Source organism: Gastrolobium bilobum, unplaced genomic scaffold (assembly GCF_033153095.1).
Source record: "Gastrolobium bilobum isolate Gb01-03AN ecotype WA unplaced genomic scaffold, APGP_CSIRO_Gbil_v1 utg19236, whole genome shotgun sequence".
Lineage (NCBI taxonomy): Eukaryota > Viridiplantae > Streptophyta > Magnoliopsida > Fabales > Fabaceae > Gastrolobium > Gastrolobium bilobum.
In genome coordinates, this window is record NW_026899298.1 from 36,886 (window position 1) to 60,618 (window position 23,733).

The 23,733-nt window shown below is 39.1% G+C and overlaps 1 protein-coding gene across 1 annotated transcript in view; it reads left to right on the forward strand.

Annotated features, from left to right (window-relative positions):
* Window positions 1-23,518, forward strand: part of LOC133289339 (E3 ubiquitin-protein ligase PRT6) — a 45,481-nt gene extending 21,963 nt beyond the window's left edge. The window contains exons 14-19 of the mRNA XM_061487256.1: window positions 4,917-4,983; window positions 5,186-5,263; window positions 19,690-19,758; window positions 19,849-19,955; window positions 20,052-20,189; window positions 22,919-23,518. Of these exons, the coding sequence (XP_061343240.1) occupies window positions 4,917-4,983; window positions 5,186-5,263; window positions 19,690-19,758; window positions 19,849-19,923 (289 nt within the window). The 3' untranslated portion in view covers window positions 19,924-19,955; window positions 20,052-20,189; window positions 22,919-23,518. The remainder of the gene's footprint in view (window positions 1-4,916; window positions 4,984-5,185; window positions 5,264-19,689; window positions 19,759-19,848; window positions 19,956-20,051; window positions 20,190-22,918) is intronic.
* The last annotated feature ends 215 nt before the right edge of the window (window positions 23,519-23,733 follow it).

Sequence of the window (23,733 nt, forward strand, 5' to 3'; positions counted from 1 at the left end):
TTCTTGGTGAATGGGAGAGACCAGGAGCTTTATAATTCCCCTGGACTATCTTTAATATTCTGCCATTCAATTTTATTGTAATTTTGTTATATTGTTTCAAATCAAAATACATTGTTGTTAATTGTTCACAGAGATACAATTGATAGGATTTTGTTGTTGAATTAATATAATTGCAGAAGTATTTCTTTATTGAAACTGCTGTGTTGAGGTTTGATTGTTACACCATTACGCCGAAACAACAGTCCTTTACCAAGAGTGGCTTTAAGATACTGAAGAATTTTCTCCATTGCTTGCATGTGTTTTTCTTTTGGATTATGCATGAACTGACTTACAATACTGACAACATAAGCAAGATCTGGTCTAGTATGAGCCAAATATATCAGTCTCCCAACTAATCGTTGATATTGTCTTTTATCAACTGGAGGACTCTCCTCTTCATAACCCATCTTGTGATTCTGCTCAATAGGAGTACTAGAGGGTTTACACCCAAGTTTTCCCGCTTCATTAAGAAGATCAAGGACATATTTTCTCTGGCTGATAAAAATTCCTTCCTTTGAATGAGTTACCTCTATCTCTAGAAAATATTTCAATCTCCCAAGATCTTTAATTTCAAACTTAGAGGCTAGCCGTGCTTGTAGAAAATGTTTCTTCGTAATATCATCACCTATTATAATAATATCATCAACATATACAAGGAGCATAGTTATCTTCCCACCTTGGGAGTGCTTGAAGAATAGTGTGTGATCTCCTTGACTGTTTATATCCTAAGGCTAGCATAACCTTAGTAAATCTCCCAAACCAGGCACGAGGAGACTGTTTCAATCCATACAAGGCCTTTTTTAACCTGCAAACTTTATTTCCTCCATCCATAGAGTCAAAGCTAGGTGGGATTTCCATGTAGATTTCTTCTAACTCATCGTTAAGGAAAACATTCTTCACATTAAATTGATTCATATCCCAGTTGTAAAAGGCTGCAAGGGATAATAAAGCTCTCACAGTATTAATCTTTGCAACTGGGGCAAAAGTTTCTTCATAATCAATACCATAGGTCTGAGTGTAACCCTCGGCAACTAACCGAGCCTTATATCTCTCGAATACCATCAGAATTATATTTCAAGGCATAAACCCATCTGTACTCTACTGTTTTCTTTCCACCAGGTCTATCAACAACCTCCCATGTTTTATTTTTCTCCAAGGCATTCATCTCATCTTGCATGGCTGGAGCCCAATTCTCATCTTTTAACGCTTCATGTACTTATTTTGGGATTGAGATAGAATCTAGTGCTGAAATTAAGCTTTTGTGCTGCACAAAAAGGTTAGGAGAAAAGACAAAATGAGAGATAGGGTGTTGGGTACGAGATCTTTTCCCTTTTCTTAAGGAAATAATAGGTAAGTCGTTAGAGGTACTGGGTAAGCTATCAGAAGCAACAGGTAAATCATTAGAGGGAACAATATTAGGTTCAGAAACAGGAGAAGTAATAATATTAGGATCAGAAACAAGAGATTCAGGACTTACCAGTGGTTCAGACGATTGAGGTTGCTGGTGAAGCAGTGTAGGCTGCTTTCTCCTGTGATATACCAACTCAGGTGTCACAATCCTCCGTATTTCCAGTGTATCAGATGGGTCAAACACAAAAGAATCAGAAACAAGAGGAAGAGGTGTAGGAGAAGACATGGAAAGTTCATACTCAAAGATAGAAGGTGATGAATCTATTGAAGAACTGCTCTTCCCCTGAAGATGAAGACTTGGGAAAAAGGATTCAGATTCATGAAATGTGACTTCCATTGAGACAAAGAACTTCCGACTAGCAGGATGATAACACTTGTAGCCTTTTTTATCAGGTGCATAACCAAGGAAGATAATCTTATTGATAAAATTGTATATTACATCTGTACAATTGCTCTCTAATTAAAGAGACTAAATAGCCTAATGGGCTAAGCCCAAAGAAGATTCTAGAATGGAAATAAATAAATAAAGAAATAAACAAATACAATTATTTACAACACTTATTAATAGATTACCAACAACTTTCTTAGAATTTCAAGTTCCCTGCACCAAGTTGTTCCACACTACACCAGATTATAAATTCCTTAAAATTTTGGCTGTGCTTGTTTTCCCTTCCTTAGGCCTTACAATAAACACAAGCTGGAATTCAGATCACAAGATTGTATATTCATTGGCTATGCTACAAATCACAAAGGATACTTGTGTCAAAACCCTCATGGACGTGTATATATCTCAAAGGATGTATTATTCAATGAAAACAGGTTCCCATATCCTTTATGGAATAATAAATCCGAACCATTAAGCTCCTCTCCAACCACTTTCTCTCTTCCTTTTGCTGTTTTCCCAAAATACAACCTTCACCAAGCATTTTCCTTTCCTAATACTAATGCAACCAGCTATATCTCATATCAGAATATTCACACTGCTCATGGTATTGAAGAACAAGCTGATAGCTCCTTACATGATGCACCTGTTATGTCTAATTCTCCCTCAATATCAGCTTCTGCTCCTATCATGTCCAGTGCATCATCATCTTCAGTTCAGGTCAGCTTTTCCACTTCAGGTCCGTCCTCCTACTCATCATCTTCTTTGTCCTCATCTCCTTCTGAATATCAGCCTTCTACTAGTCTTACTCCTCCCTCTCCTTCTCATTCTATTACCACAAGATCCAAAACCCTTGCTAGATCTCTTGCTCTCCTCACACACATGGAACCTTCGACTGTCAAACAAGCCTTGGCCAATCCTTATGAAAGCAGAATTTCATGCTTTTCAAACTAACCAAAATTGGACTCTTGTGCCTCTTCCATCTAACAGGAAGGCTATAGGGTGAAAATGGGTGTTTTAGTGAAGGAGAATCCTGATGGGACCATCAACAAGTATAAGTCTCGACTTGTTGCTAAGGGGTTTATCAACAAGGTTTTGATTATAGAGAAACCTTTTCCCCTGTTGTTCGACCAGTAACAGTGAGGGTTATGCTTACTCTTGCCCTTACATTTGGCTGGCCATTAAGGCAATTAGATGTCAATGCTGCCTTTCTCAATAGGACTTAATTGAAGATGTATACATGCAGCAGCCTCCAGGATTTGAAGCTCCTGATAAAACACTTATGTGCAAGCTGACTAAGGCTCTATATGGCCTTAAACAAGCTCCTAGAGCTTGGTTTGACAAGTTAAAACAGGCCTTGGTTCTTCTTGGTTTTCGGTCCAGCAGCTGTGACCCATCTCTTTTCGTTTTTCATCGTGATAACAGATGTATAAATGTCTTAGTATATGTTGATGACATCATTGTCACAGGAAATGATGCTCCTTTTATTCAAAATCTGATCACTGCTTTGAACTCAAAATTTGCTCGTAAAGATCTTGGTCACTTAGACTACTTCTTGGGCATAGAAGTCAAGAAGCATCCTACTGGTTTTGTTTCTCTGTCTCAATCCAAATACATTTGGGATCTCTTGGCTAGAGCAAATATGACAGATGCTAAAAGAATTGCCTCACCTATGGCTACTAGTTGCAAGTTGACAAAGCATGGCTCCAATTACTTTGATAATCCTTACCATTACAGGTCCATTGTGGGTGCATCGCAATATGCAACAATTACGCGTCTAGAAATCAGCTTTGTTGTGACCAAGGTTTGCCAGTTCTTGTCTCAACCCTTGCTTGATCATTGGAATGTTGTTAAACGCATTCTAACGTATCTTAATGGGACTGTTTCATTAGTTCTACACATTGTCCTCTCTCTCTAACAGCCTTTTGTGATGCAAATTGAGCTAGTGATCCAAATGATCGCAGGTCTACATCATGTGCCTGTCTCTTCCTTGGTCCTAACTTGGTATCTTGGTGGTCCAAAAAGCAGATTTTGGAGGTCAGATCTAGTACAAAGGCTGAATACAGGAGCTTGGCCATTACTTCTGCAGAAATTTTGTGGATTCAGTCTCTCCTTCGTGAACTTTATGTTCCCTTGGCTACTCCTCTGGTTTATTGTGACAATCTCAGCAATGTTGCTCTATCTCATAACCCGGTTCTGCATTCCAGGACTAAGCACATGGAGCTGGATTTCTTCTTTGTAAGAGAACGAGTGTTATCTAAAGATCTTCTTGTCTCTCATGTTCCTGCTTCATAACAGCTAGCTGACACCCTAACAAAGCCTTTTTTTGCTCCCAGATTTGCTGAACTCAGGACCAAACTCAGTTTTGGATGTTTTCCAACTCCACAACTCCTGAGTTTGAGGGGGCATATTAGCATATAAATGCTTTGTAGTTAGTTTACTTCCTGTATTATTGTTACTGGTAGTTAGCTTTGTTGTTGTGTATTCGTTTGATCATGGTGTGTGCAACACCTGATTAGTTCTCTTATGGTTAGTTTGTTATGTATAAATCATTACACTGCCTCATTGCTGAGTCAGCTCCTAGCTCTATAAATAGAGTTCTCTGCGCATCTGTTTGTTACTTGAATAATATCTTCAGAAATTCTCAAAGCTTTTCAATGGCTTCTCTCTCTCTCTCTCTCTCTCTCATATCTTCGTGTTCATTTCTGTTACTTTGGCTTTGTTGGGATTATTCTTTATATCTAGTCTCTGCTAATGACTTGTTTATGTGGGTTCAAATAGTAAGGAATTTGCTCTAATGTAAATGGATTTTTGAGAACTGAGTCATCATGCAGCTTGATGTTACTTCCATTACAAGATGTAGTCTGGTGATTTTTACATATTTGTTACATAACAGTCAAATTAGGAGGTTAACTGGTGCACAGCATTTGTAGTCTTGTTCAGATATGTCTCAGTGGTTATATTTTTATTTTTTTTAAGGCCTATTTTGGAATAGAAAATTTCAGTTGACCTTGATTCATTTATACTTCTCATGTATTTGTTTATTGATGCTAATTTGAAATGATTTCCTGTATTTTATTTTCAGTAAAAGTGGATGTCAAACTCATTCTGGAACCTGTGGAGCTGGTACTGGAGTGTTTCTGTTGATTAGGGTATCTTGCTCTTTCTCGAACTTAAGTTTTGAATCACTCGTTGGCTTAGGTTTTCTTGCTCTTTTTTGGTTTATTTTTCTTTGCCGTTGGATCTCCCTTTTGAGCTATCTTGTCCTGCCCCTCTTTCTTGTTATTTATTAGTTAATTAGGTACTTATTTGCTCAGACACCAAGGGAATAATGAGTTGTGTTTGTACTGACAGAGAACTACAATCCTACTCCAGAGATCTGCACGTCAGGCCCCCTGGCCTTCTCCTTACTTGGATGCTTTTGGTGAGGAGGTAAGTTTCCCTTTAACAGTTCTATTTAATGTGGATAAGAGTATTCCTTTTTTTGTTGTCTTCTTTCGTTATGAAGCTCTGAATGAAAATTCTATACATAGCTGGGTCATCTCTACTCTCGCAAGTCGAGGAGCCTTGTGTATCGAGGTTCTCCCTTTCCCTTTAGGAGGTTCTAGCTTATGGGATGTCAAGAAGCAACTATCCTAGAAGCATATGTTGTTGGGTTAAGGCACATAAATGGTTTTATATCAAATATGCCTCCTTACACAAGAGCCCTCTAGGCTTGAAGGATATACAATGGACAAGCTGATTCGACTTTGTGTTGAAACTTAATGGGGTAGCAAAACAAGGATTGAATTCTAGATCAGATGGTTGTAGATAATTTGATGCCATGTCATGAAACAACTATTATAATATCATATGCCATTGGGTGAAAGTGCATGAATAGTTTTGTATCTAACATGGGAAAAAGGATTGTAATGTTTTAGAGTTAGATCTCCAAGTGAAAGATTTCTGAAATGAGGATGTCCTCTTCATTTCGCAACAGTGATGGACATTTCTATATGCTTCAGTGAATATAGTCTATTGACTCTTCCTTAATGTCAAGGTATTCAAATTGAACCCTGCCGTGGGTAATTTTGTCTCATATAACCCTTAGGCTGAGTTGGCATCAAGTCGTCTTGAAAAAGTAAAGAGTAGGAATTGGGGGATTAAAATTATCAGCCTATACATGTTCTTTGTATTGATTTTGTTGGCTGGCATTCAGAGAATCAGAAGAAAATTTAAGTATATTAGAATATCAGGATTCGTATTTTTTTACCAGTCTTGTTATTTAAGTAGTTTTTCTTGGGCTTTGCTTTTACTAGTTGTATTATGCTAGTACTTGACGTAGATTATTAGTATAAATAGTGTGAAGAAATAGAAGATTTGGATTTTTTTTATTTTTTTTGGTTGTTTGCTGGAGTGAATTGCACACAAAGTGGTAATAATTACTCGATATTTAAAAGAGCTATCTACTTCCTAGTTGTTTGTTCCCAATGCAACTTTAATTCCTAGTACTCCCACTATACATTAAAAGCTGTTTGTTTCTAATGTTATTTTAATTCCTTGTGCATCGACTATACATTTGAAGCTGCTATTTCCAATATTTCATTGAAAAATATAATATAAAAATATAAAATCATTCATTTACCTTTACATAACAGCTTAATCTTTTAAGTTGAATTGATTTTTTGATATGGTATTAGAGTCTCTGCGAATCTAGAGTTCAATCCTTGACACTTCCATTCTTTTAATAAATATTCCGAAGTTTCGTAGTTCATGTAGGTGGTTTATGCCAATGAGTTCTTGTATGAGGAGACGTTAGAATTAGAACAAAAATATAGAAGTTTCAATTTGTCTCCACCTCAGCTTAAGCTAAGTTGAATTGGTTCCGTGACAATCTCCATTTACTGCAATGGCTCAGTTTTCCACAAATAGGTATATTACTTTAGTGGTTAAACATATCTTATTTTATATTATAATAATATCAATTATTTAGACCCTTTCTAAGAGGGTGAATCTGGAGCAGCGGTGAAGTTGTTCCTTTGTGACTGAAAAGTTGCGAGTTCAAATCTAGGAAACATCATCTTTGCAAAAAAAATCCTCTTTGCAATTAAGCAAAAATAAGGTTGCTTACAAGGATTATCCTTACCCCATCCTCGTTAGTCGGAGTTTAATGGGAAGTGATTTTTTATTCAAATTGTTTAGTGTTAGAATATCTTTGGTGGACAAAGGAGGGCATGTGGTTTATTATATAGCATAAGGTAAGAACAACATCCCCCAACCTGAACATATGTAGGAGTAGGGTCCTGACAATTTCAACTAAATGTCAGTTCTTGTGTTCAGATACTCTGTTTTGTTGTTGAATATGAGGAAAGGTAATTGGATGCAAGACACCCTGTCAAGACATAAATTCCTGCGATTGGTGTGCACATAACTTCTGAAAAATTGAAAATAATTGAGAATGACATTTCATTAAAAAGACCCAAATGCAATGATAATAGTCATTTATAATAGTGACAATATTTGAGCCCTTAACTAGAACTAACTCAAGTCAAACTCAAACTCAATATATCGGAATAGACAAATGAACAAGAGAAAAGGGACGTGGTTGTGCTAGTCCAATGCCACAAAGAATTATTTTCATGCCATTAGCAAGAATAAATGAAGGCAAGTTATCAGAGTAGGTAAGATAAGAGTGAAGATTCTTATTGCTGTCAAGATTATGATAAGCACCGGATTCAATTATTCATGGTTCAAGAGATGATTGAGAAATGCAAGCAATAAGTTTACCAATTTGCACAACAGAGGGTTGTGACTTGTGAGGATGCCTTAAAGCAAAGGAAGACCTCCTATTCTGCATAGGGAATGGTCACAGTAGAAGTAGATGATAATGTTGTCTCGGTTTGAGCAAAATTAGCGGTTTATTCTAATTGGAACTCGGCTGATTCAATCAATCGGTGTCGTGGTGGAAAGGACATTGATATTGGTGAACATAGCAGAATTGTCCCCCATTGTAATAACTCACATTATCTTGACTAAATGCGAAGAGAACTGTTGGTTGGACAGCGTCGGAATTGTCCCATGAACACCAAAAGTGGGTAACCCACAATCTAAATAATTAGAATGTATGAATGTATTGTATTCAATTAGTTAAATGTAAAAGAATACGTTGTGTATTGATCTGTGTCAGGGAGTTACAATATATAGAGACCCTAATGGGCTTAAGTGTAAGGCCCAAACCTAATCCAAACCTAATCCTAATACAGTCAGAATACAGTCAGACTATTTACGGATAAGACAGAATCCAATCATATCTAATCAAATCTAATCATATCATATCTAATATTCTAACACTCCCCCTCAAGCTGGTGCGTATATATTATGAGCACCAAGCTTGTTACAAATGTATTCAACCCGAGGACCTCTAAGAGCTTTAGTGAAAACATCTGCTAGTTGATTAGATGAGTTGACAAAAGCTGTCTTGATTTCTCCTGACTGAATCTTTTCCCGAATGAAGTGACAATCAATCTCTATATGTTTGGTCCTCTCATGAAAAACAGGATTAGAGGATATATGTAGCGCAGCTTGATTATCACAGATGAGTGTCATGGGTTGTTTCTGTTCACAAAGATGAAGCTCCTGAATCAACTGCTTTAACCAGATCAACTCACAGGTAGTATTTGTCATTGCACGATACTCAGCTTCTGCACTAGATCGGGAAACAACAGGTTGTTTCTTGCTTTTCCATGAGATTAAGTTTCCTCCGAAGAAGACACAATAACCAGAAGTAGAGCGTCTGTCCGAGGGTGATCCTGCCCAATCGGCATCTGAGTAACCACAAATTTCTGTATTTCCCTGATCCGAATACAACAAACCTTTTCCTGGTGCTCCTTTGATGTATCGGAGGATCCTCACAGCAGCATCCCAATGTGAATCACAAGGGGAATCAAGGAACTGACTGGCCGTACTGACAGCGAAAGAAATATCTGGCCTAGTCACAGTAAGATAATTGAGCTTCCCAATCAGCCTTCGATAACGTCCAGGATCAGATAACGGCTCCCCCTGTCTGGGCAATAACTTAACATTAGGATCCATTGGTGTATCAACTGGTTTACACCCCAACATACCAGTCTCCTCTAGGATATCCAAATACTTCCTTTGACAGATAGAAATGCCCTGTCTAGATTGCGCCACCTCAATTCCCAAGAAGTAACGCAGCTTCCCAAGGTCCTTTGTTTGAAATGCACTGAATAAATGTTGTTTTAACTGATGGATTCCGTCTTGATCACTTCCGGTGAGGATGATGTCATCAACATAGACTAACAAATAGATGCACTTGTTAGGAGATGTAATCCTATAGAATACAGAATGGTCAACTTTACTGCGAATTAGGCCAAACGCCTGTACAGCAGAACTGAAGCGACTGAACCATGCTCGAGGAGACTGCTTGAGACCATATAAGGATTTTCGAAGACGACATACCTTCCCAGACTCCCCCTGAGCAACAAAACCAGGTGGTTGCTCCATGTAAACTTCTTCTTGTAAATCACCATGAAGAAAGACATTTTTGATGTCAAGTTGAAGGAGTGGCCAGTGACGAACAGCAGCAAGGGCAAGAAATAGGCGGACGGACGCCATCTTAGCGACTGGAGAGAATGTATCGCTATAATCAAGGCCAAAGATTTGAGTAAAACCCTTGGCAACTAGGCGTGCCTTGAGACGATCAACATGGCCATCAGGTCCAACTTTCACAGTAAACACCCAGCGACAACCAACTATAGACTTCTCTGGAGGAGCAGAAACAAGGTCCCAAGTGCCATTGGTATGAAGTGCGGTCATCTCATCAAGCATCGCTTGGCGCCATCCTGGATAGGAAAGTGCTTCACCTGTGGTCTTAGGAATAGAAACAGAAGAAAGACTAGAAACAAAGGTGAAATGAGGAGGAGAAAGGAGATCATAGCTCAAGAAGGTATAAAGAGGATAAGGGTTACGAGTAGTACGTGTACCTTTTCTTTGAGCAATGGGAAGAGCCTCTGGTGAAGGATCCGGAGGGGAAGAATCAACTGCAGAGGGCAATGAGTAAGCAGGGGTCGAGTCGACTGGAGGTACTGTCTTACGACGCTGATAAGTGAGAAGTGGACGGTCCTTAGGTACTGGAGCAATAGGTGATGGCTTATCTGGAGTAGAAGCACATGCATCTGGCAAAGACAAGTCAAGAAAAGGAACAGGAAGAACATGATCAACCTGTGACAATGGAGATGGGATAGAATTAAAGGGTTGTTGATCAAAAAAGGTGACATCCGCGGAAACTAAGTAATGCTTGAGGTCAGGAGAGTAACAGCGATAACCCTTTTGAAGACGAGAATAACCAAGAAAAATGCATTTAAAGGCTTTGGATGTTAACTTATCCTTACCAGGAGTGAGATCATGAACAAAACAGGTTCAACCAAAAACATGTGGGGATAGAGGAAAGAGAGGAACATCTGGAAACAATAAGTTATGAGGAATATCATTACTAAGCACAGATGAAGGCATGCGGTTGATGAGAAAGCAAGAAGCAAGGACTGCATCAGCCCAGAAGTGAAGAGGAACATGCATGTGAATAAGAAGAGTCCTGGCAATCTCAATGAGATGTCTATTCTTACGTTCAGCTACTCCATTTTGTTGTGGAGTGTAAGGACAAGTGGTTTGGTGTAAAGTACCCTGTGTGGCTAAGAAGTGAGAAAAGTCAACAGAAACATACTCCTTAGCATTATCACTACGTAAAATACGAATAGAAGCACCAAATTGAGTATGAATTTCAGCAGAAAACTTTTGATAAATAGAAAACAACTCAGAACGGTTTTTCATTAAATAAATCCAAGTACAACGGGAGAAATCATCAATAAAGGTGACAAAATACCGAAAACCTAAAATAGACACACTACGACTAGGACCCCAAACATCTGAATGAATAATTGAAAAAGGAGCATCAGCTCGTTTATTGACTCGATTAGCAAAGGAGGAGCGTATGTGCTTTCCTTGCTGACATGACTGACAATCTAAAGTTTGAAGACCGGATAAAAGAGGAACCATCTTTTGCAATTTCGCAAGACTAGGATGCCCGAGACGACTGTGGATGAGCTGTGGAGATTCTGTGAGAGAACAAGCAACTGAAGGACTCGGCACATCAAGGTAGAACAGACCCCGTGACTCACGGCCCACTCCAATCATCTTCCCCGTACCCGGGTTCTGCACAGAAACAGAATGGTTTGAGAATGTGACAATACAATTAAGAGAATTGATCAATTTACTAACCGATATTAAATTATAAGGGATGTGAGGAATGTAATAGACAGATGTCAAGGTCAATGAGGAGGTTGGACAGATTTGTCCAATCCCATGAACGGGGGCCTTAGTTCCATCAGCAAGAGTAAAAGAGGGTAAATTATTAGAATATGTAAGGGAAGAAAAGAGTTCCTTATTACCACAGAGGTGATCAGTAGCACCTGAGTCAAATATCCAAGGACCAAGTGATGCAGAATGAGAAACACAAGCAACAGGATTACCAGTTTCTGAAGCAGAGGCCTGAGATTGAGGAGAGGACTTCCTGAGAAGGGCCTGGAATGCTGCATATTCTTCAGAGGAGAGAGAGACTGAACCATTTGAAGCAGTATCCGATTGAGCTACATTAGCAACAAAAGAAGGTCGCATGTGAGGATACTTGGTGTAGCAGCGTTCCTCATAATGACCAAGTTGCTGACAGTAATGACAACGAGGTCGCTGACCACGTCCGACTGGACCTCCTGGGCCTCCTGGGCCACGACCTCCTGGGCTACGTCCTCCTGGGCCTCCTGGGCCCCGGCCTCCTGGGCCTCTATCACGACCACGTCCACCTCCAATATGCCCGCGAAAATCAGTACGGGAAACTAGAGCAGTAGAATCAACAGCAGAAGACGATGCAGGAGCAGATTTCTTATTCAAATTCAGAAGACGCTGATACGTCATGGATAGATCAGGCTCCCCACTAGTCAAGATAGTATCACGAACATTATCATATTCTTCGGGAAGGCCAGAAAGTGTGGCAACCATAAAGAGACGTTCCACCTGTTTTCGATATGCAGTAGCATCAGTAGGGTAAGGCAGCATATCCAAATATGCCTGCATCAAAGAGCGACTCTTGCCAATATATGTCTCCATCTGAATGTCGGATGATTTGCTCAATTCCATAAACTGAGAGATGATGAAATAGAGCTGCTGAACATCATTAGTGTAGAGGTTTTTTGCTTCCTCCCACACTTCAGTGCAAGTTTGAAATGAATAAAAGATATCCAAGACAATCGGATCAATGGATTGCCAGAGGATACTCAGAAGTTGGTTGTCAATCTTTTCCCAATCAGACTTGTCCTTCTTAGGGACATCAGTAGAATTAGTTGTGAGATGGTTCCCATATCCTTGTCCAAAGAACCAAACTCGAACAGAGGTGGCCCAGTTCTTGTAATTAACAGATCCCTTCAATTTTGAAGAGGTAATGGACCCAATATTGGTAGAGATGATATTGGGAGAATTTCTCAAAGGAGGAGATGAAGACTTGACCTCCGAATGAATTGGAGGGTTTGCTGCCATAGTATCAAATCACAAAGATACAAACCGAATAAAGAGAAACGAACCTGATCACCAATCAAGAAGAGGTGCGCACAAAAAGTCAGACCCACAAAGAACCAACCACAGATCCAGAAAGAGCTCTGTCCAAGACCGGCTGGAAAAAGCCGCCGGAATAGTGGTCACGCGCCGGCAGAAGGTGGCACGTGAAGCCCACGCGCAGAGAAGACTGGAGGCGCGTGAGAGCGCGTGACAACTCCGATGGTGGCCGGACTTCCACAGAGCAGGTCGCCGGGAGGAGAGGGTTCTGTTCGCGTTCGTTCCAGACTGAAAACTCGCCGGAAAAGTACTCCGGCAGCCTGAACAGTGGCTGACGGTGGCTGATGGTGCTCCGGTGACTGTGGACACGTGCAGAAGATGCCTGGAGAGGACTTACAGCCTTTGATATCTTACCGGAAGGACGCACGGCAAAGAAAAGATGACTCCTAAGCAGTGGGCTTAGGTTTTAAAGCGAAGAACAAGATTTCTAAGCGGAAGCGAGGGTTCCCAGAACGAAATAGCTCTGGTACCAAGTTAAATGTAAAAGAATACGTTGTGTATTGATCTGTGTCAGGGAGTTACAATATATAGAGACCCTAATGGGCTTAAGTGTAAGGCCCAAACCTAATCCAAACCTAATCCTAATACAGTCAGAATACAGTCAGACTATTTACGGATAAGACAGAATCCAATTATATCTAATCAAATCTAATCATATTATATCTAATATTCTAACACAATTGTATATAGAACTGTACAAAAGTCCTCTATTTAAAGAGGTTAAAAGACCTAATGGGCTAAGCCCAAATAACCTGTTAAAATAACAGAATAATAAATATACAATACTATTTAATACAATATTATTTCTAACACTCCCCCTCAAGCTGGTGAGTATATATCATAAGCTCCCAGCTTGTTACATATATATATGATCTATTCGGGGACTTGTAAGAGCCTTGGTAAAAACATCTGCAAGTTGATCACTGAATTGATAAATGCCGTCTCGATCTCTCCTGATTGAATCTTCTCTCTAACAAAGTGACAGTCAATTTCTATATATTTGGTTCTCTCATGAAAGACTGGGTTAGAGGATATATGCAATGCTGCTTGATTGTCACAAATGAGCTTCATGGGCTGCTGTTCACAGAGACGTAGTTCCTTAAGCAATTGTTTTAGCTAGATGAGTTCACAAGTTGCATTTCCCATTGCCCGATATTCTGCCTCTGCACTTGACTTGGCGACCACAGTTTGTTTCTTACTCTTCTAAGAGATCAAGTTTTCTCTGAGGAGAACAAAATACCCCGAGGTGGATCGTCTGTCTAAAGGAGAACCTGCCCAGTTGGCATCTGAATAGCTAGACACCTTTGCATTCCCTTTATTTGTGTATAATAATCCTCTTTCTGGTGCTCTTTTGATATATCGAAGAATCCTGATAACTGCATCCCAATGGGAGTCACAAGGAGAGTCAAGGAATTGACTTGCCACACTAACTGCAAAAGAGATGTCTGGTCTTGTCACAGTAAGATAGTTCAACTTTCCAACTAGCCTGCGATAATGACCAGGATCTGCCAATGGCTCCCCCTAGGATCCATAGTTGTATCAATAGGTTTACATCCCAACATACCAATCTCATCTAGGATATCCAATGCGTACTTCCTCTGACAAATGGAAATGCCCTGCCTAGACTATGTCACTTCGATCCCTAAGAAATATCGAAGTCTGCCAAGATCTTTGGTCTGAAACTGATTGAATAAGTATTTCTTTAACTGATCAATCCCACTTTGATCGCTGCCAATAATAATGATGTCATCTACATAGACCAGGAGATAAATGCACTGGCCAGAAGAGCTATGCTTATAGAAGATAGAATGATCGGCTTTACTTCTGGTTAAGCCAAAGGATTGAACAGCATAACTAAAGCGACTAAACCAGGCCCGAGGGGACTGCTTCAGGCCATATAAAGATTTACGAAGCTTACATATCATTCCAGAATTCTCCCCTTGAGCAACAAAACCTGGTGGTTGCTCTATATATACTTCCTCTTGCAAATCACCATGTAAGAAGGCATTTTTGATATCAAGTTGTAGAAGGGGCCATTGATGAATGGCAGCAAGTGCAAGAAACAGACGCACAGAGGCCATCTTGGCAACATGAGAAAAAGTATTCCAATAGTCAAGGCCAAATATCTGAGTGTATCCCTTGGCCACTAAACGAGCTTTGAGGCGATCAATAGTGCCATCAAGACCAACTTTGACTGTGAATACCATCGACAACCGACAACTGACTTTCTTGGAGGAGCGCGAACAAGATCTCATGTGTCATTCAAGTGAAGTGCTTGCATTTCATCAATCATCGCCTGGCGCCAACCTGGATGAGATAGTGCTTCACTTGTGGTTTTAGGAATAGAAACAGACGAAATACTAGAAATAGAAGTAAAATGCGGTGAAAAAAGTCTATCATAACTTAAGAAACTATAAAGTGGATGAGGGTTGCGAGTGGATCGAATACCTTTGCGAAGGGCAATGGGAGTAATCTCTGTTGGAGGGTTCAGAGGGGAAGAGTCGACAGGTGAAGGCAGTGAGTCAGTAAGGGTCAAATCCGCTGGAGGCACAGTCTGACGACGTTGATAGGTGAGAAAAGGACGGTCCTCAGGGATGGAGGCAAGGGGCCGCTCCTCTGGGATAGAGTCACCTGCAACTGGTAAAGAACAAGGAACAGAAAGAACCTGATCAACCTGTGTTATCTGAGACGGGATAGAATGAAAAGATTGTTGATCAAGGAAAGTAACATCAGCCGAAACAATATAACGCTTGAGATCAGGAGAGTAGCAACGATACCCCTTTTGAAAAAGAGTATATCCAAGGAAAATACACTTGAAGGCTTTGGATGTTAATTTATCTTTTCTTGGATTAAGATCATTGTAAAGAACCTTGGGATACACCACCCCAAAAGTTAGCTCAAAAGGTGGGAGTGCCCAAGGCCTTATAAAGGCCACATTAGTTGGCTCATACAACCAATGTGGGACTATATATCTCAACACGCCCCTTCACACGAGAGCCCATTGGGCTTGAAGAGTGGATGATGCAACAGGCCCAACCTACCTGTGCTAAGAAATTCCTCAAGAGAAAGTGGGGGGCGACGAGGTTTGAACCCGGGACACGAGGCTCTGATACCATGTAAAGAACCTTGGGATACACCACCCCAAAAGCTAGCTCAAAGTGTGGGAGTGCCCAAGGCCTTATAAAGGTCACATTAGTTGCCCATACAACCAATGTGGGACTATATATCTCAACAATCATGAACAAAGCAGGTACATCCAAATACATGTGCAGGCAGAGGATAGGAAGGTGCTCCTGGAAATAATAAACTATATGGAACTTCATTATTGAGCACGGAAGAGGGCATGCGATTGATGAGAAAGTAAGAGGTGATTATAGCATCTGCCCAAAAACGAAGTGGAACATTCATATGAATTAGTAGGGTACGTGCAGTTTCAACAAGATGTCTATTTTTACATTTGGCCACTCCATTTTGTTGTGGAGTGTGTGGACAAGTGGTCTGGTGTAATGTCCCACGTTTCTCCAAAAAATTAGAAAATTCAAGAGACGCATACTCTTTTGCATTATCACTGTGCAAGATTTGAATAGAAGCACCAAATTGACTCAGCACAATTTTTGATAAATTGAAAATAATTAGAACGGTTTTTCACTAAATAAACCCAAGTGCAACGAGAGAAATCATCAATAAAGGTTACAAAATACTGAAAACCCAAAACAGACATTGTTCGACTCGGACCCCAAATATCATAATGGACAATAGAAAAAGGAGCGTCAGCTCTTTTATTGACTCTATTAGCAAAGGAGGAGCGAGTATGCTTTCCTTGCTGACACAACTGACAGTTTAAAGACTTAAACTTGATAAAAAAGGAACCATATGGTGAAGCTTTGAGAGACTTGCATGACCTAGACGGCTGTGAATAAGCTCAGGAGACTCTGTGAGAGAACACGCTACTGAAGAAGGTGGTGCAATCAAATAGTAGAGACCTCGTGACTCAATGCCCGCTCCAATCGTCTTCCCCGTACCTGGATCCTGCATAGATAAAGATTGTTTAGAGAAGTTAACCGTACATGAAAGAGAATGAATCAACGGGCTAAAAGAGATTAAATTAAAGGGAATGCCAGATATATAATAAACAGAGTTCAAAGTTAAAAAGGGAATTGGGTTGGTTTCCCCAATTCCACGAGCAGGAGCCTTAGTGCCATCAACAATAGTGACAGAGGGTAGGATTTTAGAATAAGAAAGTGAAGTGAAGAGATCTTTATTACCACAAAGGTGATGAGTAGCACCTGAGTCTATTATCCAGGGTCCAAGAGATGATTGAGAAAGACAAGCAACATGATTACCAGTGTCTTGAGTAGGATGCTGAGAAGAAACTTTCTTGAGAAGTGCCTCATAGTCGGCACTTGAAAGAATTACTGATCCAGTAGAAGGTGGTGTAGCATCAATCTGAGCAAAGTTGGCAGTCGGTGGCTTCAAATGAGGGTACTTCCTATAGCAGCGTTCTTCAAAATGTCCAAGATTCTGGCAATAATTGCAACGAGGCCTCTGTCCGCGGCCACCCTGTCCACGGCCATGTCTGCGACTGTGTCTACTGTTCCAATTGAAATCATTGGCACGAGAAAAGAATGCAGTGGAATCGGTAGCTGGCACATATGTGGGAACTGTTGATTTATCCTTAAGATTCAAAAGGCGCTGGAATGTGTGTGACAGGCTAGGAGTCTCAACACTGGTTAGAATATACTCACGAACACTTTCTAACTCTTCTAAAAGACCGGAGAGGGTCATAACCATAAAAAAGCGCTCCACCTGCTTCTTGTATGCAGAGGCATCTGCAGCATGAGGTAAAATAGCAAGAATTCTTGCATCAAAGAACGAATCTTACCAATATAAGTCTCTATTCGAGATTCTGGTGATTTGCGTAATTTCATTATTTGAGAAACAATGGAATAAAGCTGTTGAATGTCATTGGTGTACAGGTTTTTAGCTTCCTCCCATACGTCATAAGAGGTCTCAAAAGGGATTAAAATGTCTATAATTGTCGGATCAATGGAATGCCAAAGGATACTTAGCAGTTGAGCATCAACCTTTTCCCATTCAGATGTCTGATCCTTTGAAATATCGGCAAACTTAGTTGTGAGATGTTTTCCGTATCCCTGACCAGTAAACCAGATCTTAACCGAGGTAGACCAGGTCTTGTAAGTAGCAGATCCGGTCAGTTTCATCGTTGTAATGGATGGGGTAGTACTGGAGATGACGCCAATAGTGTTTTTGGACGCATTACCTGAGCCCTCCATCCCAAAAATAAAAGAGATGACCAGATAAAAGAAAGAAATAGCAAACTCACAAGAAATCCAGCAAAAATTAACTAAAAAGATGTCCAAACAATGTGTTTTTCGCTAATATCTTCTTAATGGATGGGACCCACAACGAATAGAGACCAGATCTGGAAAGAGGAGAGGAAGGCGAGCTGTTCTGTCTTGGAATGGTCGGAAAAGACGTGTGAACAATACCTGTACGGACGCGTGAACACTACCTGTACAGACGCGTTGAATAGTGACCTGTACGGATGCGGTGAACAATGTCATGTGGACAGTAACATCAATGAACAGTACTCCCGCGTGAACATTGCAGAAACAAGCCGAAGGGACGCACAGCGTTAGAGGAAGGAGAGAACGCCTAAGCTGTGGGCTTAGGGTTTTAGCGGAAGCTAAAGTTCCCAGAACAAAGAGCTCTGATACCAAATTAGAATGTATGATTGTGTTGTATTCAATTGTATATAGAACTGTACAAAACTCCTCTATTTAAAGAGGGTAAAAGACCTAATGGGCCAAGCCCAAATAACTTGCTAGAATAACAGAATAATAAATATACAGTACTATTTAATACACTTATTTCTAACATAAATCATCCCTAGATGGTTGATGCAGGCCAAGGGTGGGCTTGTGCTCAGATTTTAGACAGATATGTGCATGAACAACATCAGAATAGCAAGTGATGCGCTCTCATGTGCCGGCGCAAGTGTGTAGATGCCAGCAGCTTCTGAAGGCACATGGCAGTGCATGGAGAAGCGAATGGCAATTGGCTTTCGGGATTTGGATGGCCTGGCTACTGGCTTCAGATCTGGTGATTACGAAGTTGCTCGTAAAAGTTTCCTGGTTACCGGAAAATGGAATGGCAGCAGGGGCTTGCTGGAAAGTGACGCGCCTGGGAGGTAGAGACAATACAGGCTTGCGAGGAGGAAAAGACCATTGGACAATAGTGGGCAATTGGTTTTGTGATATGTGCTATTGGGAAGTGGGAACAGCGGGTCTAGGGTTATGTTAGGAGAGACAAGTCGAAACACTCTTATACCAATGACATTGATGTATGGCAATACTCTAATAAGAACATCCCAGTGAGAGTCGCATGATGAGTCAAGAAATTGGCTTGCCATACTCAGACCAAATGAAATATCTTATCTAGAGAGATGGCAATGTCTATACACTCTAATGATCAACTTGCAAACATCTTCATCTTAGGTTCTTGGAGGTCCTTGAGTCAACTATATATGTGACAAGCTTGCGCATATGATATATGTGCACCAGCTCGACAGAAGTGTTAGAATATTGTTAGAGAATAGTATAAACCATTAAAACGCTTTCACCCATCAGCTTACGCTGTTGGGTTGAATTGGTTCTTTACATGTTATCAGAGCTTCGATGTCACGGGTTCAATCCTCACCGCACTCCATATTTTCTTGTGGATTTTCTTAGCATATGTAGGTGGGCTTGTGCATTGTCCACTCTTCTAACCCAGTGGGCTCTCGTGTGAGGGGACGTGTTAGAGAATAGTATAAACCATTAATAAGCCCTCACCCACCAGCTTAAGTTGTTGTGTTGAATTGGTTCTTTACAAATATTTTAGGTCATATTATGTATATTGTAGAATCAATTAGGATTATGCATATCCGGCATAATATACACACAATATCAGTCATATCTAGGTTGCGCTCTAACCTTCAAGTGTCCCTTCTCTCTTTCCATCAAATTCCTACTATTTCAGCAAAGTAAATAATTTCTTATAATTCGTGATTGCTTGTTTTGGAATTCTGTTTAAGTTGTCAGGATTTAGGTGCTTGATTATGTAGCAGCTTAAGGTAGAAGTTTAAATTTATCTTATCTACAGTTTTTCAAATCTGTTATTGGTAATGTTTTTTACTTCAGGATTTTGAAATGAATCGAGGCAAGCCACTTTACCTGAATGAGGAACGTTATGCTGCTTTGACCTATATGGTAAGGATATATTCTATTTTACCCCTTATCTGTCTTTCAATTTTCTTATATTAATTAATATTTTAATCAATGGTTATTTTATATGCTTAGGTTGCTTCTCATGGTCTGGACCGGAGTTCCAAGGTTCTTGGACAGACTACTATTGGTTCCTTCTTCCTGGTTTAGTTCAAATTTTACATGTTGTTTCAAATGTTAAGGTCTGACATGTGAACTAGCATATCTTATATCTTGGCTTTCTTTTCTGCCTTTCTTGTCTGCTGAAGCACTGTATGTTGGTGTCCTTGTGAATGCAGAATTTTTTACTGGACATACCTCTGGAAGGTGGAAAGTGGTTCTAGATATGCTAAAATATCATGTTATACACTCCCCTGACTAATCAAAGGATCTTAGTTCATACTATGTCTTGTGCTATAAGTGTATAGCTCATTCAGGTGTGCTTGCTGTAATTGAAATTTTTGTTTTTATCAAATTCAATGTCATTATTTTATTACAATTGGAAGGATGCTTTCTACTTCTTGGATGATCAGATTACTCTTATTTTTGTTTGTTCTCTTCGTATACCGTGCTTTTCTTTAAACTTCTCAAATCTTGGTAGCTATGGCTCAAATAATCCAGAAAATAATGACAGATTTTCTTTCGTCCTATTTAGACAACATTAATATCAACATCAACAACATCTTTATTCCAAACTAGTTGGGGTCGGTGGCAGATGAATCCAAATGATAAATAATAAAAAATTGAGAAAAAAGATAAAAAAAAAAATTTAAATATATATATATATATAACATTATCTATAAAAAAAGTAGCAGTAAACAAATAAAAGGAAAAATAAATTAAAATAAAGATATATAAGGACAAAAAAGAATAAGAAAGGAAAAATAATAAAAAAAGAGAATAGAGGGGAAAAAATAGTGAAATGAAGAAAAATACATAAATAAATAGACAAGAGAAAAAAGATTGAAAGGGAAAAGGAAATACAAGAAAAGAAGGAAAGAGATTAAAAAAAGGGACGTAAGGAAAGTAAGAGAGGGAGATAAAGCGAAAAAGAGCTAAAAAGGGACCATCTGGAACATAATAAGAAAAAAGGGGTCTAACCCTCTACCATGCTAATAGCCTTTTTTCAATCCGTCCTAAGATACCAATTTATATATCACTCCATTAAGTCTTGTTTTATTACCTTCCCTCAAGTAAGTTTCGGTCTATCTCTTCCCCTATTGTGTCAAGATCTTGGTAACAAGCTTTTTGTTCTTACGGAAGCATTCAGGTGTCTTCTCATTACATGTCCAAACCACTTTAATCTATGTTCTCTCATCTTTTTAGCCACCGATACTACTCTCATCTTTCGTCGAATATCTTCATTTCTTATCTTATCCATCCTCGTATGATCACACATCTACCTTAATATTCTCATTTTTGCTACTCTCATTTTTTGCTCATATTGCTTATGTGTTGGCCAATATTCAGCTCCATCTAACAATGTAGGTCTTATTGTTGTTCTATAAAATTTCCTTTTAACTTAAGGGGAAAATGATCTCCTTGTGTCACCAGGATGTGGAAAATCATTGTATTTTTTGTTTCCTTATTCTTAGTGATCAACTAGTTATTTTATTAATTAGGGTAAATCCATGTAATTAATTAGGGTGTATATATTGTAACCCCCCCTATTTGGGATCAATCAATCAAAAACATTTTCAAACTGGGGAGATCTGCAAACCTAAAAATGTAGTAGATTGGGTCTTGGAAATTTGGTGTCTAAAAATATTGTTGTAGAGGCTAAATGGCTGTGGGGCTTTCAGTAGAGATTACTTGTTTACGGCACCGCTTAATTCAAAGTTAGTATGGTTTAGATCATAAAAGATGGAATGCAGCCTAGTGATCCATACAACTCAGGCTAGTCCCTCGAAATTCATCTTTCAAGGTTGTAAATCTTTTAGTTTTCTGTTTTCTTTTAGTTTGGGTAATGATTCTTGTATAATTATTGTGAGGATATTTGGGTATGAAGCATTTCCTTCTTATATGCTTTTCCTTGTCACTATCCTTTCTATTTTGCGTGATTTCCCCATTAAATTTTAAGAGAGTGAGCCCGAAGCAGTGGTAAAGCTCGCTCACTCTCACCCCTCCTTTGCCAGTCAGTAATTTTTGAGAGTTTTTTTTTTTTTTTTTTTTTAATTTTAATTATCTAAACTGATATTCTGTAGAAAAAACTAGAGTGATAAAGAATTTATAAATTTACAGTTCCTCTTAATTCTACTTGAATTCACTCTGTTCTCTGCCAACTCTGATAGATGACTTGGGAATCTATATCCTTCTGGTGTGTGTTTTAATCCATTTTCCAATTTTTAAGCCACTACCTGAATAGTGAAAGAATTCCTCTGGTCAAATCTTTTTGTTTGGAGTCTTTGCACAGCAGTACTGAATAAGATGATTGCTTCAGATTCGCTGACCTTATACTATTAGAGTATAATAGAAACTATTAAAGGGGCCCTCACCTAACAGCATAAGCTTTTAGATGAGGGCCTCTATAATAGTTTGTATTATACATATACTATCTCTTGTAAATCTCACGTGCAATTCAATTTTTGAAACAGTGAGTCATTTATTTCTGTATTCCAAGGAAGCTATGATGCAATTCATCCCATTATTTGGTGCATTTGATTGGAGTGGAACATACGAATTCTAAACCTTGTCTTTTATAGTATCCCAGAAATATTAGGTCTGACAATAAGTTTATTAAACTCCAGCCAGTTTTTCTAAAATTACTATATTCGAATTCTGGAAACAGTCTCTTTACAGATCTTTAAAAAGTAAAGTTGTGTTCAAGAATTGCCCTCATCCCTATCCTCCTTAGTTGGGTTTTAATGAGGAGTGAGATTTTATTTTTTTAACTATATTTGAACAAAAGCATAAATTCTTTCCTTCTATGTAGCCCGCACTTGCATCCAATTCCTCTTAAACAATCACCTTTAAAATGCAGCTGTCCACGTTGACAATTGTAACATATCATCAATTGTAGCTTTGATTGTTTCTCTTGTTCTTGTCTCTTCTTTTCTTTTCTTTCCTTTTTTTTTTTGGGTTTTAAATCAATGCCTTTTATTGAGTACTGCATTAAATATTTTGAAAAGCTTATACTTACAAAGGTTTATCATTTTTCACACATCAGTAATTGATACAGTTGCTGCATAAAGATTTTAAAACTTGGATCCTGTGGGAGAATCTACCTGTTGGCCACGGCTGTACTGAGTTTCCCGGTGCTAACATAGCAGCAAGCTTTCTTCTGCTCCATGCTAACCAGAGGACAGCAGTCTTCTATGAAGTAGGTGCACTGGTGTACATATATCATAATACTAGCAAGAGGAGCAATTGCTTTAAGGTATAATTTATGAAATTATGGACTTATACCTGCTCATTAGTGGTTTACGATGTGGGAGAAGACAATCATGTTGGTTCTGTATCTCTCCTTCTTTCATCTCTCTTGAGTTGGGTCTTTGGTTAGGGCATTCCCTCTGCTTGGGTTGGGGGAAACAGGAAAATTTCCAATTTGTGGGAATATTGTATCCAATGCATATATATACTAATTTTCGCTGTCAATATGTTGGTTTGCTTTATTTATATTCGAGTTGTGTAATATTTGGGCTGTTTTCATTTTCAAGCGTGATGTCTTGTGATGATTTTATCATATTTTGGAGAATTAAAGATAGGTGAAAGGTGGTTTTGTTTCAATGTAAGCAGGTGAATGTTGGAAGGGGAAAGGATTTTCAGTTTGAGCTTTCATTTAAGTTTGTTAAATTGCGTATTTGAATCAGGAAAGAATCGAACTGCTAATAAAGTGGTAATATCAGGATTTGTTAGTAATGGAATTAAATTAGATTCATTTGTTCCAAATAGACATAGTGACATTGGCTTGTGATTGTTAAAAGGCTTTACAGTTTACACTCTTTGTAAGAGTACAAAGGGAAGTTCGAAAATGAGTCATTG